Genomic DNA, 14,937 nt, shown 5'->3' on the forward strand with positions numbered 1-14,937 from the left:
CATGTACACAAGGTAGGATATTTCTTTCTTTTTTCTACTTTGACACCCTTGTATATAAGAAATTTTAGCATTGTTATATATGGTATACTGAAAGGAATGATTATTGTTTGTTTTGTCTTCCTGATTTTAAGTTAGTATTTCAGTTATTTAACAGCTGTCTGTCTATTCAGCTAATATTGGAGTTGCTGGGAAATGGAGGTTTTTCTAACTGAGCTAATTGGAGTTCCTGGAAACCGGAGTTCCTGGTAAACAGGATTCCTGGTAACCGGAGGTCCCGGTAACTGAATTTTGGTAACCAGACTTCCTGATAACCGGAGGTATGGTAAACAGAATTCCTGGTAATCGGAGGTTTTGGACTCTGAACAAGTACTAACTTGTTCCCCCTAAGTATGATTTGTATCTGACAATTAGCCACTATAAATAAGAACAGCAACAATGAACTGAGACAAACTGGTTTGTATCAAATTTCTACAGAGAACATTCAGCTCACACTGAGATCAAGCTAGATACTATTGGGCTCTTCCAATCTAACCAGTGAGCTAATTTAGAGTAAAATGTGGCATACAAACTTTTCATTTTCATTCTATAATAAGCTATAACCATGTGAGCTAGTTAAGAGTAACATGGAATGAAAATTTTGATTCCACAATGTTATAACCATGTTGGCTGGTTAAAAGTAATATGAAAAAAAATCCATTTTTGTTTCATTATAAGCGATAACCATGTGAGCTAGTTAAGAGTAATATGGAATGAAAATTACACATTTTTGGTAAAACCATGTTGGCTCATTAAAAGGAAGACATGGAATGAAAATTTTTCATTTTCATTCAATAATAAGTTATTACCATGTAGGCCAGTTACAGCATTTTCAATGAAGTTTAAAGGAAAATGTGGAAATTATACATTTTCATACAATTAATATTAATTATTAATGTGTGGGCTAGCTAATTTAGAGTAAAATATGGAATGAAAATTAAATCTCTTCATTCAGTTATAACCATGAGGGCTAGTTAAGAGTAATATATGGAATGAAATTCGTACATTTTCATTCTATTATATGGTTGTGGGACTGTTATATAAAATAAGGTACCGTATTGGATGAAAATTTTACATTTTTCAGTGTTATTTAATCTTCAACAGGAAATAATAGTTTTTTTATAAATAATCAAAGAGTATAACTTATCACTGCAACTCTGAACTTACCCTGTTTAGCACCCCTACTTCCAAATAAAGGCAAATGACAAATATGTTCCAACCAAGCCATATCAAACTCCAAGTTGAATACTGAAATATAAAGGAACAAAAGTAATATGTGTATATACCGGTAGTAAACAAGGTAAAATAGTCGCAAACCTAATAAAGAAAGCCTCCTAAGATGAAAACTTGCAGAACCAGCATGATTACAAAATTAATGTTCATGGAAAATAAGGCCCACTGAAAATACAAAGTAATATGGCGATAAGGTAACTTTCCAGCTTTATTCATAATTTGTTTAAAGGCACTGTCTGACCTCCAGATATTGGCAAAAAATCATCTTTCTTTAAAATTGAAGTTTGGTTATATTATGAACAATTAGAACATGATTTTTGTTTCTAAACTATCTCCAAAAAGCCAAATCAAGAAAAAAACATGCGGGTGTCGGGGATCGAACCCAAGCTGCCACCACAATAAAAATTTACCTACGGTCATGACCTATCACCACGGTGGAATAATTATTTAACAATCATTAAATATAATAGCTTTATAATTAATGCAGATTACCTCCGGTACCCAATTACATTTTCTTTTCAATTTTGAATGGAAAAAATAGTGAAAACAACTATTCTCATGTGTTTCCATAACATACAACCTGTAACTAAGTTTCAAAGCCTTCTTAAGAAATATAGCAATAATTTTCTGATATCTAAATTTTTTCTCCCTTTTTGTTATTTTACAATCTGGAGGTCACTGCCTTTAATGATGGAGGACTTCCCCATTAGGTGCCTCTAAAGGCATGATTTCAGACTCCGGGCAGCTGGCACCAGAGATGAATTACAGACCATTCCGTAAGCTGAACAGATTTCTCATGATGACCTGAGCAGAGCTCAAACCCAGAGGGAGTGAAGAAAGTGGTTAGAAGTTTACAACCTCGACCACTTTGCTACAGTCTCAGGCCCCCAGCATTTATAATATGGACAACCTTTAAGGCTTGACATTAACAAAACAGTTTCTTTAATAACATATTCGCAACTATGCATGAAAAAAAATTAATTAGCCTAGTTTATTTAGTAATAAATGTATTAGCAGATTGCCAAATGGAAATTTACTGATTAATGTATTCTGAATTATTGTGAATTTTTAACCCGAAACATACTAATTTATGAGGGGGAAACAATATTATTTCAAAATATTTATTTGTATTGGTAATTAAATTGAAGAATGCTTCCTTATCAAGGGCATAATTACTGAGAATAAAGCACTTTAAAAAACTATGGGCTAAATATTTGAAATCAATACATTTCAAGCTACACTCTGGCCATTCCACATGTAAATATTTTTTTTTTTTGTAATTTTGGATAATCCATGATTACTGACTATATTTTTTGTTAACTTGGTAGTAAAAATTTGAACTTCATCATAAACATGTTTAAATACATTCTACATAAATGTCACGTTTAATATTGTTTCATATTCGGCTTGTTCAATTGTTTACATTGAGAATATGACATCCGCAAGTGGTCCTAGGCCAATTTTAACACTGTTTTCTCCTCAAGTAAGTTGTTGTTACCATAGTTACTATTTTATACTTCACAATTGTCTTCCAGCAAAATAATCAAGTCTTATTTACTATTAAACTATCAATTACCAACTTCCTTTGTGACAATTTTATTGATATTACTTGAGATAAAAGATAATAGTAGCTGGTAAGGTGACATAATTGCACGTAAACATACCATTGACTGAAATGGTTGGCTGCTTTTCCTAGTCGAAGGAAGTATTTAGGTTCAACTACATGTAGTATACTTAACTTTTGTGTTTAATACATTGTGTTGTTTGTATAGAATTAAGAATGTTGTGGAATGTGGCTAAGGTATATTTACAAAACAAGGAAATGTGTCATTCTCACGTCATTTTGATAAAGTAAAACGTAAACATACGTACAATAACATTCCCACTGTGTTAAAGATTTAACCCTTATCCTGCTAAATTTCTATGATGAGCTTGCCCATCTTTCAATATGAACAATGCCATTAACTGTCAAAAGGGGTGCTTACCAAAAAGATAGTGATTGAATGACAAACAGTGCAGACCATGATCAAACTGCTGTAAAGGCACTGGTTGCACAGGCAGAATCACTTGCTGCCAGCAGGCTAAGGGTAAAAGTAATGTCAGGCAGAAGATTCTGTCTGATATTCTGGATTTTAAAGTTCTATAGTTCTGAAGTCATTAGTGTTTTATCATTATAAAATTTAAACAATATAAATAATATATAAATTATCACCATGATCAAGGTGAAACGTATAATGTCAATAATGTATGACACTCATCCAACATCTTTTTCAAATAAGAATCAAACTCTTGATAAAGTGCAAATCAAAATCAATTAACAATCCTCATTATGCCCTTGATAAAGGGCGTAACGATGCACTTTCACTCTTTTCTTTTTGCAAGAGCTGTCCGTAAGACAGCCAAGCTCAACTATTCGAAATATTGTCCCAGAAGCAGGAAAATATTACCCAAAAAGGTTAAATATAAAAAGAGTTTTAAGTTCAAAAGGGGGAATAATTTGACCAAAATGCATATCAGTTATGGGACTTGCTGCTATCAACTAGTTTTATAACCCTGAAGGCACATGTGAAGTTTTAATTCAATATCTGATAAGTTTCAAATCTATATGCCTTTTAGAAATAGCTGTATGTACTTGCACGCAAAACTTTAACCAGAATTTGCTAAGTCCAAAAGGGGGCATAATTTAGCCAAAATGAAGGTCAGAGTTATGGGACTTGCTGCTATCAACTAGTTTTATAACCCCAAAGACACATGTGAAGTTTCAAATCAATATCTGCATTAGTTTTGGAGATAATAACTTGCATGTAAAACTTTAACCAAAATTTTCTAAGCCTAAAAGGGGGCATAATTTGCTCAAAAAACATGTCAGAGTTATGGGTCTTGACCCAGTGAGGTTGGTAATTGATCTAGAAAAAGAAAAAGTAAGTTTCAAATCTATATGCCTTTTAGAAATAGCTGTATGTACTTGCACGCAAAACTTTAACCAGAATTTTCTAAGTCCAAAAGGGGGCATAATTTGGCCAAAATGAAAGTCAGAGTTATGGGACTTGCTGCTATCAACTAGCTTTATAACCCCGAAGACACATGTGAAGTTTCAAATCAATATTTGCATTAGTTTTGGAGATAGTAACTTGCATGTAAAACTTTAACCAAAATTTTCTAAGTCCAAAAGGGGGCATAATTTGCTCAAAATACATGTCAGAGTTATGGGACTTGACCCAGAGAGGTTGGTAATTGACCTAGAAAAAGAAAAAGTAAGTTTCAAAGCTATATGCCTTTAATTGATGGCTGTATGTACTTGCATGCAAAAACTTAACCAAGGTGTGACGCCGACGCCAGGGTGAGTAGAATAGCTAGACTATTCTTCGAATAGTCGAGCTAAAAATACTGGAGAATGTTATCATAATTATTACAGTTTTAGGTTATTTTATTATCTAACTAGAAATCAGTTTATAAATGTCATTGAAATTGATACTGTTTCTGTGTTTTTGTAATTTCTGTTTTCTGCCGTAAATCATTTTTTTAATTATCAGAGAGCATCTAATGTATCCTCGCATAATATCTTTAAAGCAGTAAGACTTAAAAAGCTTATTTTGCATCATCTACCTTAGTTACAAAATAGATTGTTCAACATTTCCTTTAGGTTGCTATGGCAACCAGAGGTTCACTTTATTGTAAGAGTTATGGCACTATATGTTATTTGTATAAACATGTGATAAGTTCTGTGGTTTAAGAACTGTCCAATAAAATGCTCTAGGAAAGCAGGTCTTTCCCCTTCTTTCACAAAACAGGGTTTCTTTTCAGCCATTTTTATAGCCGTTATTCGGCTATATTCCCAATGCCAAAAAGTACGTATTTTTCCCAAAATGAGTGCAAAAATTCCCATTCTACATTCTGAAAAAAATTTCATCAAAATTGCACAAACATTGACCAAATTGTGGACAATTTTGTTATGGAAGTATGTTAAAGAGGTTGTACAATGTGAAACAAGTGTATGAGAAAGTGCTTAAACACATCCTTACTATATCCTATGGGACTAAATATTTCCCAATTTGGAACAATTATGCGTCAAAATTCCCAATTTTGGGGGTATAGGCTATGTTCCCAAATTAGCTAGAAAAAACCCTGCAAAAGCAAGCAGGATACTGAATTAAATATATCTTTCTTGTATAATGTTAAATAGTGGAACACAGGTATTAAAGCTTAATCTATGGCCTGGGTGGGTGTTCTGATACCTACACACCCTCCAGTAATGCACATCATCAGTAACGGGTGAATGGACGGTCAGGAAACTCTGCCACATTAGGTAAACTTCAGCCATCATTAAACATGACTGATACCAATGAACAACGCCTTGTCAAAGACATTTTTTGGCTATGCTTGTTCCACACCACCTTAGCCCAGAAAATTATGTCACACACATCTGCACTTAATGATGAACATCTATATTTGCAGCTTCATTACAATCTCTTGACAGTCAATGTAGTTTCTTCACAAACTTGAGGCGGAGGTGTAAATATTCATCATATTTTCAAAGTGTTCAAAGAGGCCCTGATAGCTGAAAAATGTGTAAAAACAACTACTGTCTTCTGTTGAAAAAGCATACTCACCACTGCTATAAATTTTGGCCTATACTGATATGTTCCAAAAATGCCAAGTATTGTGCAGATAATCTGGAAAAAATTTCCTATGATAGGTGCCCACATGTACCCAAGGAAGTCAAACACCTGCTTTTCAATTGTACCAAGCTGAAAACAGAATAAAATATTTATTTCAGTTTTAAACTGAATGACAAAAAGGAGAGATTGGTCCTAAATCACTGGCCTGAGTAAACCAACACATGACTGAAATGATGTTGAACCAATCCTAAGCAAGAGATCACAGATTGCAGTTCATGAGCAAGTCATTTAGCTCTGGTAGAACATCATGGTTGTTTCCATATCTGAGCAAGCTATTTCAACCAGTTCCACTGATAATAGTGTACACTGAATTAACAATAGAACCTTTGGCTCCTGTTAGTATTAAATATAAATGTATACATTTATAAATAGATACTGGTAAATTAAAAGTGGTAATGCATTTCAAAAGCATTCAAATGCTATCTGGATTGTATCTATTGTAAGAAGATAATGATTTTATTTTTTCGAAAAATCCATAGATGTGTAAAGCAGAGTTCCTTATTAAATATGAAAATTGAACAAAAAAGTTCAGTAACTTTGCCAACCAGTTAACACTTACTACATCTGCCAGAAGTACAAAATGTTGAGCAATATGGGTGGCCACTGGGGTACAGGAGTTAAGCCCACGCTGGGGCGTGAGAGGTGTTGCACTTTCCACTACCTCTCATGAACAGACTCAATCAAACAGTCTGGTATTACTCTTGTTTGGTTACATTCTATGCTTCCAAAGGATCTTCTAACAGATTTTATTAACTATCATAATGGCAATCTTTAAGGCCGTGTGGCTGCTGTAAAAAGTCTCCCTGTACTTGGATTCAGTGTTCACAGTTATATTTTCTGGTCCTTTGAGATCATGGAGCCCGCTCAATGCTTATGGGTAATAGAGTTCTGCTTAGGACTGGTGCTAGAGGGCGTGAGAGGAGTTGGAAATAATAAAACAAGAGCTGTCCGTAAGACGGCCAAGCTCGACTATTCGAAATATTGTCCCAGAAGCAGGAAAATATTACCCAAAAAGGTTAAATATCAAAAGAGCTTTAAGTTCAAAAGGGGACATAATTTGACCAAAATGAAGGTCAGAGTTATGGGACTTGCTGCTATCAACTAGTTTTATAACCCCGAAGGCACATGTGAAGTTTCAATTCAATAACTGCATTAGTTTTGGAGATAGTAACTTGCACGCAAAACTTTAACCAGATGATTTTGTATGTCAAAAAGGTGGCATAATTTGCCAAAAATACATGTCAGAGTTATGGGACTTGACCCAGTGAGGTTAGTAATTGATCTAGAAAAAGAAAAAATAAGTTTCAAATCTAACTGCCTTTTAGTAATAGCTGTATGTACCTGCACGCAAAACTTTAACCAGGATTTTCTAAGTCTAAAAGGGGGCATAATTTGCCCAAAATACATGTCAGAGTTATGGGACTAGACCCAGTGAGGTTGGTAATTGATCTAGAAAAAGAAAAAATAAGTTTCAAATCTATATGCCTTTTAGTAATAGCTGTATGTACTTGCACGCAAAACTTTAACCAGAATTTTCTAAGTCCAAAAGGGGGCATAATTTGCTCAAAATACATGTTAGAGTTATGGGACTTGACCCAGTGAGGTTGGTAATTGATCTAGAAAAAGAAAGAATAAGTTTCAAATCTATATGCCTTTTAGTATTAGCTGTATGTACTTGTATGCAAAACTTCAACCAGAATTTTCTAAGTCCAAAAGGGGGCATAATTTGGCCAAAATGAAGGTCAGAGTTATGGGACTTGCTGCTATCAACTAGTTTTATAACCCCGAAGACACATGTGAAGTTTCAATTCAATATCTGCATTAGTTTTGGAGATAGTAACTTGCATGTAAAACTTCAACCAGAATTTTCTAAGTCCAAAAGGGGGCATAATTTGCTCAAAATACATGTCAAGAGTTATGGGACTTGACCCAGTGAGGTTGGTAATTGACCTAGAAAAAGAAAAAATAAGTTTGAACTTTCAAAGCTATATGCCATTAAATGATAGCTGTATGTTCTTGCATGCAAAAACTTAACCAAGGTGTGACACCAACGCCAGGGTGAGTAGAATACATGTAGCTAGACTATTCTTCGAATAGTCGAGCTAATAACAAGTTAAACAAGTGAGTTTGTTTGGAGTTTGTATGCAACAGCTGTTTAAAGAACAAATTAAACACAGTATTCAATACTAAGTATTGTGATTATTTACATTATAAATAAATCTTTTCTGGTTAATTTTTCTTCCCAGTCAGTATAAATTTGTTAAGACATTTATACATTGGGTCTGTAATCATTCGCAACCCACCTAGTAGGTACTGGAACAGAACCCATATCACAATATACTGTCTGATAAAATCTCACAGTTCCAATTATAAGTCATTTATGTCTCTAATAGTTTTTAATTTGGAATCATTGATTCAGAAAATCAGTGTAAATTTAAACTGACCATTTTTTAGCCTACGTAGCCTAATGAACAAATGAACAGAGCACTAGTTAAGTTTATTTTACTATGATTATAACAGACGTACACTAATTTTTAATTACAAACAATGGCAAATTAATGCTTGTTCAAGGTAATGGCCTGTTATATCCAAAGCTTGGAGACCCTTAACACCAACATTAGAGCTTGACATGCCAGGATATTATGTCAAATCATAATTAAATGATGGATAAAAATCAATTAACATGAACATCATGATTGTCTGGAAGCTTCTTTCTCATTCCGTAACCATATAATTATATCTTCTTCCCAATAAATTACAGGTGTTACAAACAATACACAATCTACAATCTGTTTCATTTAGGACGTTCTAAAGTAAACCCTGGGAGAGAAAATACCATGGTCCTTACTTGGGCTGGAACCCAGGCCCTCGTGATCCATAGGCAGACACTCTTACCATGTCGCTAAAGGGATAACCAAACAGCAAGGTTGTTGGAAATGCCCTATAATTTTATAAACCTACTATCACTACAATTCCCACATCTATAGTCAAACAGAGTCACTGCTCGATTTAATCAATTCAATATTTTTCTCACACGTACATGTATAAACATGTAACATGGTAATTGCCAGACAATGAACTGTTCAACGAGAATGTAAAAATGGAAATAAATGGGATGAAGCAAGTGGAGTTATTGAACTGAACACAGTTGTCAGTCAGGGGTGTAACTGTTACAAGTTATCGCAGTTTATAACCCATTTGAGTTATTGGTTAAACTTTCATAACTTGTTTCAGTTATCATAAAATATTACAAAGCCCTCCTGTGCAAATTCCTCATTTTGAATGAGACTAATGCAATTATATCTTGAATACTTGAGCTTTTATCTTTCCAGCTGTGCAGTAGAATTTTTTACGCAAGACTGATAAAGTCTTACGCAAAAGCTTTAAAGCTATAAAACTCTTAATATCTCATTATTATCCCATTATGCTTATCAGGACATGCTCAGACTAAAAGAGAATTTGATTAACCTCAGTTTGCTACTAATTTCACTTTAAAGGTCACTTTGTGAGAACAGCAAAAAGACTTTTTTTGAATAACTTACCTGAGTTAACTATATTTTATAACTAATACAGGTTACAGAATGCTTGAAAAAGTAACTGAAATAGGTTACATAACCTAAAACAGTTACATCCCTGACTGGTTGTATATCAAGGCATAGGCCGTATCGCCAGTGTAAATTACTTTAATAAGTGTCTGTTGATTTGATCATGAGTGATCCAAGTCAGCAAACGCTTCAACAAGAAAACACCAGTTAATGCGGCGACACGAGACTATGCGAGATTATCTCCTGTTGCGATTCGCTGTATTTTATACTTCTACTAAGTTCTAGTTCTACATGTTTTGACAGATAAATTATTGTCTCCTCTCGTCAAAACTATAATCACTATTCATATGGATTACCAGACCTCTAGATAGCCTGCTATTGGTTGTCAAGGGGTCCAGTAACAGGATCTCTAGACTCCGGGTTAAGAGGTCCAGTTACCGGACTAAGCACTACAGTACCCATCAATGAATTTTTACAACTGATTAGAAACATTATCAATAAGCATTTCACTAAAATTATTATTACTTCTAATTCTTATGACATTCCTGTGAAGGCCCTTGAGATTTTGGCTTACATCACATTCATCATTTCTACACCTAGTGATCAGCTTCATTTTCATAAACATTACAGTTCCTGAACCCAAACAAATCATGCATAGCAATCTTACCAATTGTAAGGATAAAACCACCATAATCGTGGTGTAAATTGCGGTAGAGTAACATTTTGCTGATTCACATGTCATCTTCTTGGACAGCTTCTCAATTAGAGGGTATATATTTGAAAATAACATAGTATTTCTTAAATTTTCTTACGATCATCCCATTTTGACATTTTGTAACCTAACAACATCCACAGGATAAAGTTACTCAATAAATGTAGTGCGAAATGCAAATGCTAATTAACAGTTAAAGATAAAAAGAATTCTTATAAGATATGAACTATATCAATATTATAGATTTTTTTAATTAGTAATTTGTGACAACATAATAATTTACTCTATATTTCTTTGATTGAAAATAGTGCATCGTTAGGTTGCGGATTAATAAATTGTACAGTAATTATCATGTACGCATGCGCGACAGGTGTAAAATTCACTTCCTCTTTGCTGTCAATAAGAGATAATAAGTATATTTACGGTGAAAAACAAGAAAAAAACTATCAAATTTAAAATGGGGAAAAAGAAATCGGTTCATGATACAGTTTCAAAGAATTCGGAAGGTATTTAATGCAATGACATTCACCATTTTCTCCAAAATGCATGATTCATATTTTCACCCACTGTTTGTGAAGTGGAAGGGGAAGTCAGTTTAAAATCTTCTGTAGTTCTATAGACATATATAGTAAACATGTGGGCCTTTGCAACATCTTTCTCTTTATCGTAAACTGCAAGGCATACCATTCCAGAGCATCGTTGCAGTGATAATCTCATAGAATTTTTAAGAAAGGGTAAACAAACTGCTCTTACCTGTCTGTACTGATCTAAAAGGCAGTGGCTAGGGGTCCGGAAACCTCTGGACCCGGAGTATACAGGTACAGTTACCAGACCTCTAGACAACATATGTAGGACTGACTCTAGAGGTCCAGTATTCCGTATGAATACTGAAAACAGTATTTAGACAGAGGAGACTATGAAAGGGGATGATTTCGAAGTTTGCTCTTGTTTTTTGGTTGTCTTAGATGTATTGTCAATGATGCACAGGAAACAGAAGTATTTATAATTATTTAATCCTGATCGCAAATCAATAAATTATTGATGGTAATTAGTATGCCGTACTCAGAAGCTTTTATCGATTTCATATTTTTCTCGAGACTCGGAAGAATTAAAATGTTTTCCTTCATAACTTTAACATGGATTGTGCGCATAAATTGTTGAATTTATTTTACTACTTGAGTAGATAATGATAACTACTGGAAATTGCTGTTAAAGTTTCATATACAACATGTCTCAAGAGAGAGCTTTTTATAAATGAAATATTTACAAAAGAACACGTGATATATATTTTAATACATTATTATATTATTTAGTAAAAAAAGAATTTGATAAAAGCTTCCAATTATGGCATACTCATTGCTATTTATTATTTATCGAATTTGGGATCGTATTTTTCCCGGGATATAAGAGTTATAAATTTATACTTCCGTTTCCTGTCACAATGTATTTAAAATGGTGAGAAAAACAGGAAAGCAAACTTTTGAAATTATCCCCCATTTTCAAAGATAAAATATTGTCTCCTCATTGTAAATACTGATCTCAATATTCATATTGATTATAGGACCTCTAGACAGCCCTGTATGGGTTGTCTAGAGGTCCATCAACCGGACCACTAGACTCCTGTGGTCCAGAGGTCCAGTTACCAGACCCCTAACCACTGCCAATCTAAAATTTCCGTAGAAGCTTCAAGATTGTGATGTTTCTTCCCAAGTAAATAACTTAGTCAAATCTTTTCTTCTCACGACAGGCATTCTCACACTGTTTTCCTCGTTGGTACTTCCTCTTTTGAAGTACGTTACAGTAAAATCTGGAGTAACACATGTCACTGTAATTTGCCTTATAAATATCTAGAATCAGTACCCCTATAACTTTTAAATATACACTACCTGGAGAAACTTTGTGAATGCATTGATGAGATGGCTAAGATGCTTTTCTATAGAGGTGAAGGCCCCGGGTTCAGTTCCTGGCTACTGACCCTTTTCAGTGTGTCCTTAGGCAAGGCACTTTATCATGATTGCCCCAGTTGACCCAGCTGTAAATGGGTACCAGCAAATTGCTTGAGATAAGGTATAGTTAGTTTTAACTGTGTTCTTAAAATATGGTCGCTCAAAAGCTCTACAGAGCTTATGTTTATTGTTTAACCTTTACCTTAAAAACCAAATGCAAAGTATCTTAGGTTTGACATTCCTAAAGAGCTGTCTTGGAAGATCATCAGCACACTTTTCTGGGAGGTACCATAGTTGATGGTAAGATTAATTTAATAAGAGAGGTTTTAATACTGAAACTAAAGTAATTTATTTTTTATGGTGATATATATTTCTTGACTGTCTCATCTAAATCTTTTTTTTTTCTAGATTCAGCCATGCCTAGCAAACAGAAACTGGAAGCCAAAAATGGAAATCAGAAAAAACACAATACTTCAAAGAAAGACGAAGAAAAGAAAGGAAAAGCACATTTTTCAGGCACATACTTGTTTTTCATTGGCCTAAGTATTGTCATAGCAACTGCAGCTATTATCCTGACCAACGAAGATGTTCAACTTTATCTAGGTAATAAACTCTTTATTTCAGAAATAACATGAATGAATTTTCTTAATATACATGTATTATTTTAGTGATATTTTAAACATGTTGAATATTTATAGAACCCTGAGATGTATTTCTTTGGAAATATTTCATTTTGGAATGTTTTTTAGCTCACCTGTCACATAGAGACAAGATGAGCTTTTGTGATCACCCTTCGTCCGTCGTCAGTTCATGCGTGCGTGCGTGCGTCCGTCCGTCCGTCAACAATTTCTTGTCTGCACGATATTGGTTTCATTTATGTTTTTATTTTAACCAAACTTGCACACAACTTGTATCACCATAAGATCTCGGTTCCTTTCTTGAACTGGCCAGATTCCTTTATGGGTTCCAGAGTTATGGCCCCTGAAAGGGCCAAAATTAGCTATTTTGATCTTGTCTGCACAATAGCAGCTTTATTTATGAATTGATTTTAACCAAACTTGCACAAAACATGTATCACCATAAGATCTTGGTTCCTTTCTTGAACTGGCCAGATTCCTTTATGGGTTCCAGAGTTATGGCCCCTGAAAGTGCCAAAATTAGCTATTTTGACCTTGTCTGCACAAGAGCAGGTTTGTTTATGATTTGATTTTTACCAAACTTGCACACAACTTGTATCACCATAAGATCTTGCTTCCTTTCTGGAACTGGCCAGATTCCTTTATGGGTTCAGGGTTATGGCCCCTGAAGGGGTCAAAATTAGCTATTAGCAGCTTCATTTGTGACTTGATTTTAACCAAACTTGCACAAAACTTGTGTCACCATAAGATCTGGGTTCCTTTCTTGAACCAGCCAGATCCCATAATGGGTTCCAGAGTTATTGCCCCTGGAAGGGCCAAAATAAGCTATTTTGACCTTGTCTGCACAATAGCAGCTTCATTTATGATTTGATTTTAACCAAACTTGCACACAACTTGTATCATCATAAGATCTCGATTCCTTTTTATACGCCCGCAGGGACGTATTATGTTATCGCCTCGGTGTCTGTCTGTCTGTGTATTGGTTAGCAGTTTCCCTTCCGCTCTGTAACTCTTGAACCCCTTGATGGATTTCAGAGAAACCTGACACAAATGTTCACCTCATTGAAACGACGTGCAGAGTGCATGTTTCGGACGGCTCACATCAATGTCAAGGTCACACTTAGAGGTCAAAGGTCATATGACTTTGTTTTGTGTGAATATTGCTCTGCATTTGTGTTGCATTGCAGTGCTCTTGTTTTTATTTGGCAGATCCTTCTATTGTTCGCTTACAATAATTTTTTTTTTAATTACTTCCCTTTTATGTTACTATAAATAGCTTATTTAGTAACTTTTTTATTATTGGCTGTAGGGAAAAACCGAGACCACTTTTCTGTGGTATAACATGGATGGTACCTCCAATTTTTAGGTGTATTTTGACATATCAGTACCTTGTAAGAATTTTTTCTTTTTGTTTTTGGTTAAAGCAATGGTACTTAGGTGAGCGATATAGGGCCATTATGGCCCTCTTGTTTTTCTTTCATTTTAAAAGTCTGATCAGTGTTCATGTTTAAATTTGTTTGCGATCTCTTTGAAACACTTTCTTTAACTTATTGGGTGAGAATTTCACTTTCTCTAGGCCAGTGTTTCTACAAATTTTTAACTAACACACCAGTGTTTACACAATTTTTAACATACCAGTTTTAACACATTATTTTAATACACCTAAATGTTTACACACATTTTTAAGATATTATGAACTTATGTGAGGGATGCACTAACAGCTTGTTTAGATTTTACAATTTTCTTAACTTTTCAGTCAGACTTACAAAGATGGGGTCAAATCCCCTGGAATCCATTTTACAAGCTGAAGAGCTGAAACAGGACAGTTTTGCGTCTTCAACAGAAGATACCCAAAATATACAAAATACAAAGGATTCAAAACCATCCAAAGACGATACATCTGATCATATTCATGAACAAAATAGCAATAAAGCTGATGATAGAACACAAGAAACTGATAAAGGGAAAGAACAAGTTGAAGAGAGTAAACTGGACAAAGAAAAGACGAAAACTAAAAGAAAAGATTATGAGAAGTACAGTATAACAAGCAGAGGGGATTACAAGTTTAGAAGTAAACTGGATGCAGCTGATAAGCTTCTAGAAGAGGTACGAGTTATGCTCAGAGCTTATTGCATGTGTAATAAACTA

General features: G+C 34.4%; 2 protein-coding genes across 2 annotated transcripts in view; one reads left to right on the plus strand and one right to left on the minus strand.

Moving 5' to 3' along the window:
• The window catches only part of LOC123540157 (sodium/potassium-transporting ATPase subunit beta-1-interacting protein 3-like), a 30,056-nt gene extending 19,702 nt beyond the window's left edge, over positions 1–10,354 (minus strand). The window contains exons 1-3 of the mRNA XM_045324963.2: positions 10,161–10,354; positions 5,880–6,017; positions 1,204–1,284 (exon numbers count right to left, since the gene is read on the minus strand). Of these exons, the coding sequence (XP_045180898.2) occupies positions 1,204–1,284; positions 5,880–6,017; positions 10,161–10,283 (342 nt within the window). The 5' untranslated portion in view covers positions 10,284–10,354. The remainder of the gene's footprint in view (positions 1–1,203; positions 1,285–5,879; positions 6,018–10,160) is intronic.
• A 216-nt stretch (positions 10,355–10,570) lies between these two features.
• Positions 10,571–14,937, plus strand: part of LOC123540156 (aspartyl/asparaginyl beta-hydroxylase-like) — a 30,591-nt gene continuing 26,224 nt past the window's right edge. Inside the window, exons 1-3 of the mRNA XM_053527053.1 lie at positions 10,571–10,711; positions 12,560–12,754; positions 14,546–14,895. Coding sequence (XP_053383028.1) covers positions 10,663–10,711; positions 12,560–12,754; positions 14,546–14,895 — 594 coding nt within the window. The 5' untranslated portion in view covers positions 10,571–10,662. The remainder of the gene's footprint in view (positions 10,712–12,559; positions 12,755–14,545; positions 14,896–14,937) is intronic.

Source organism: Mercenaria mercenaria, chromosome 16 (assembly GCF_021730395.1).
Source record: "Mercenaria mercenaria strain notata chromosome 16, MADL_Memer_1, whole genome shotgun sequence".
In the NCBI taxonomy this organism is placed as follows: Eukaryota; Metazoa; Mollusca; class Bivalvia; order Venerida; family Veneridae; genus Mercenaria; species Mercenaria mercenaria.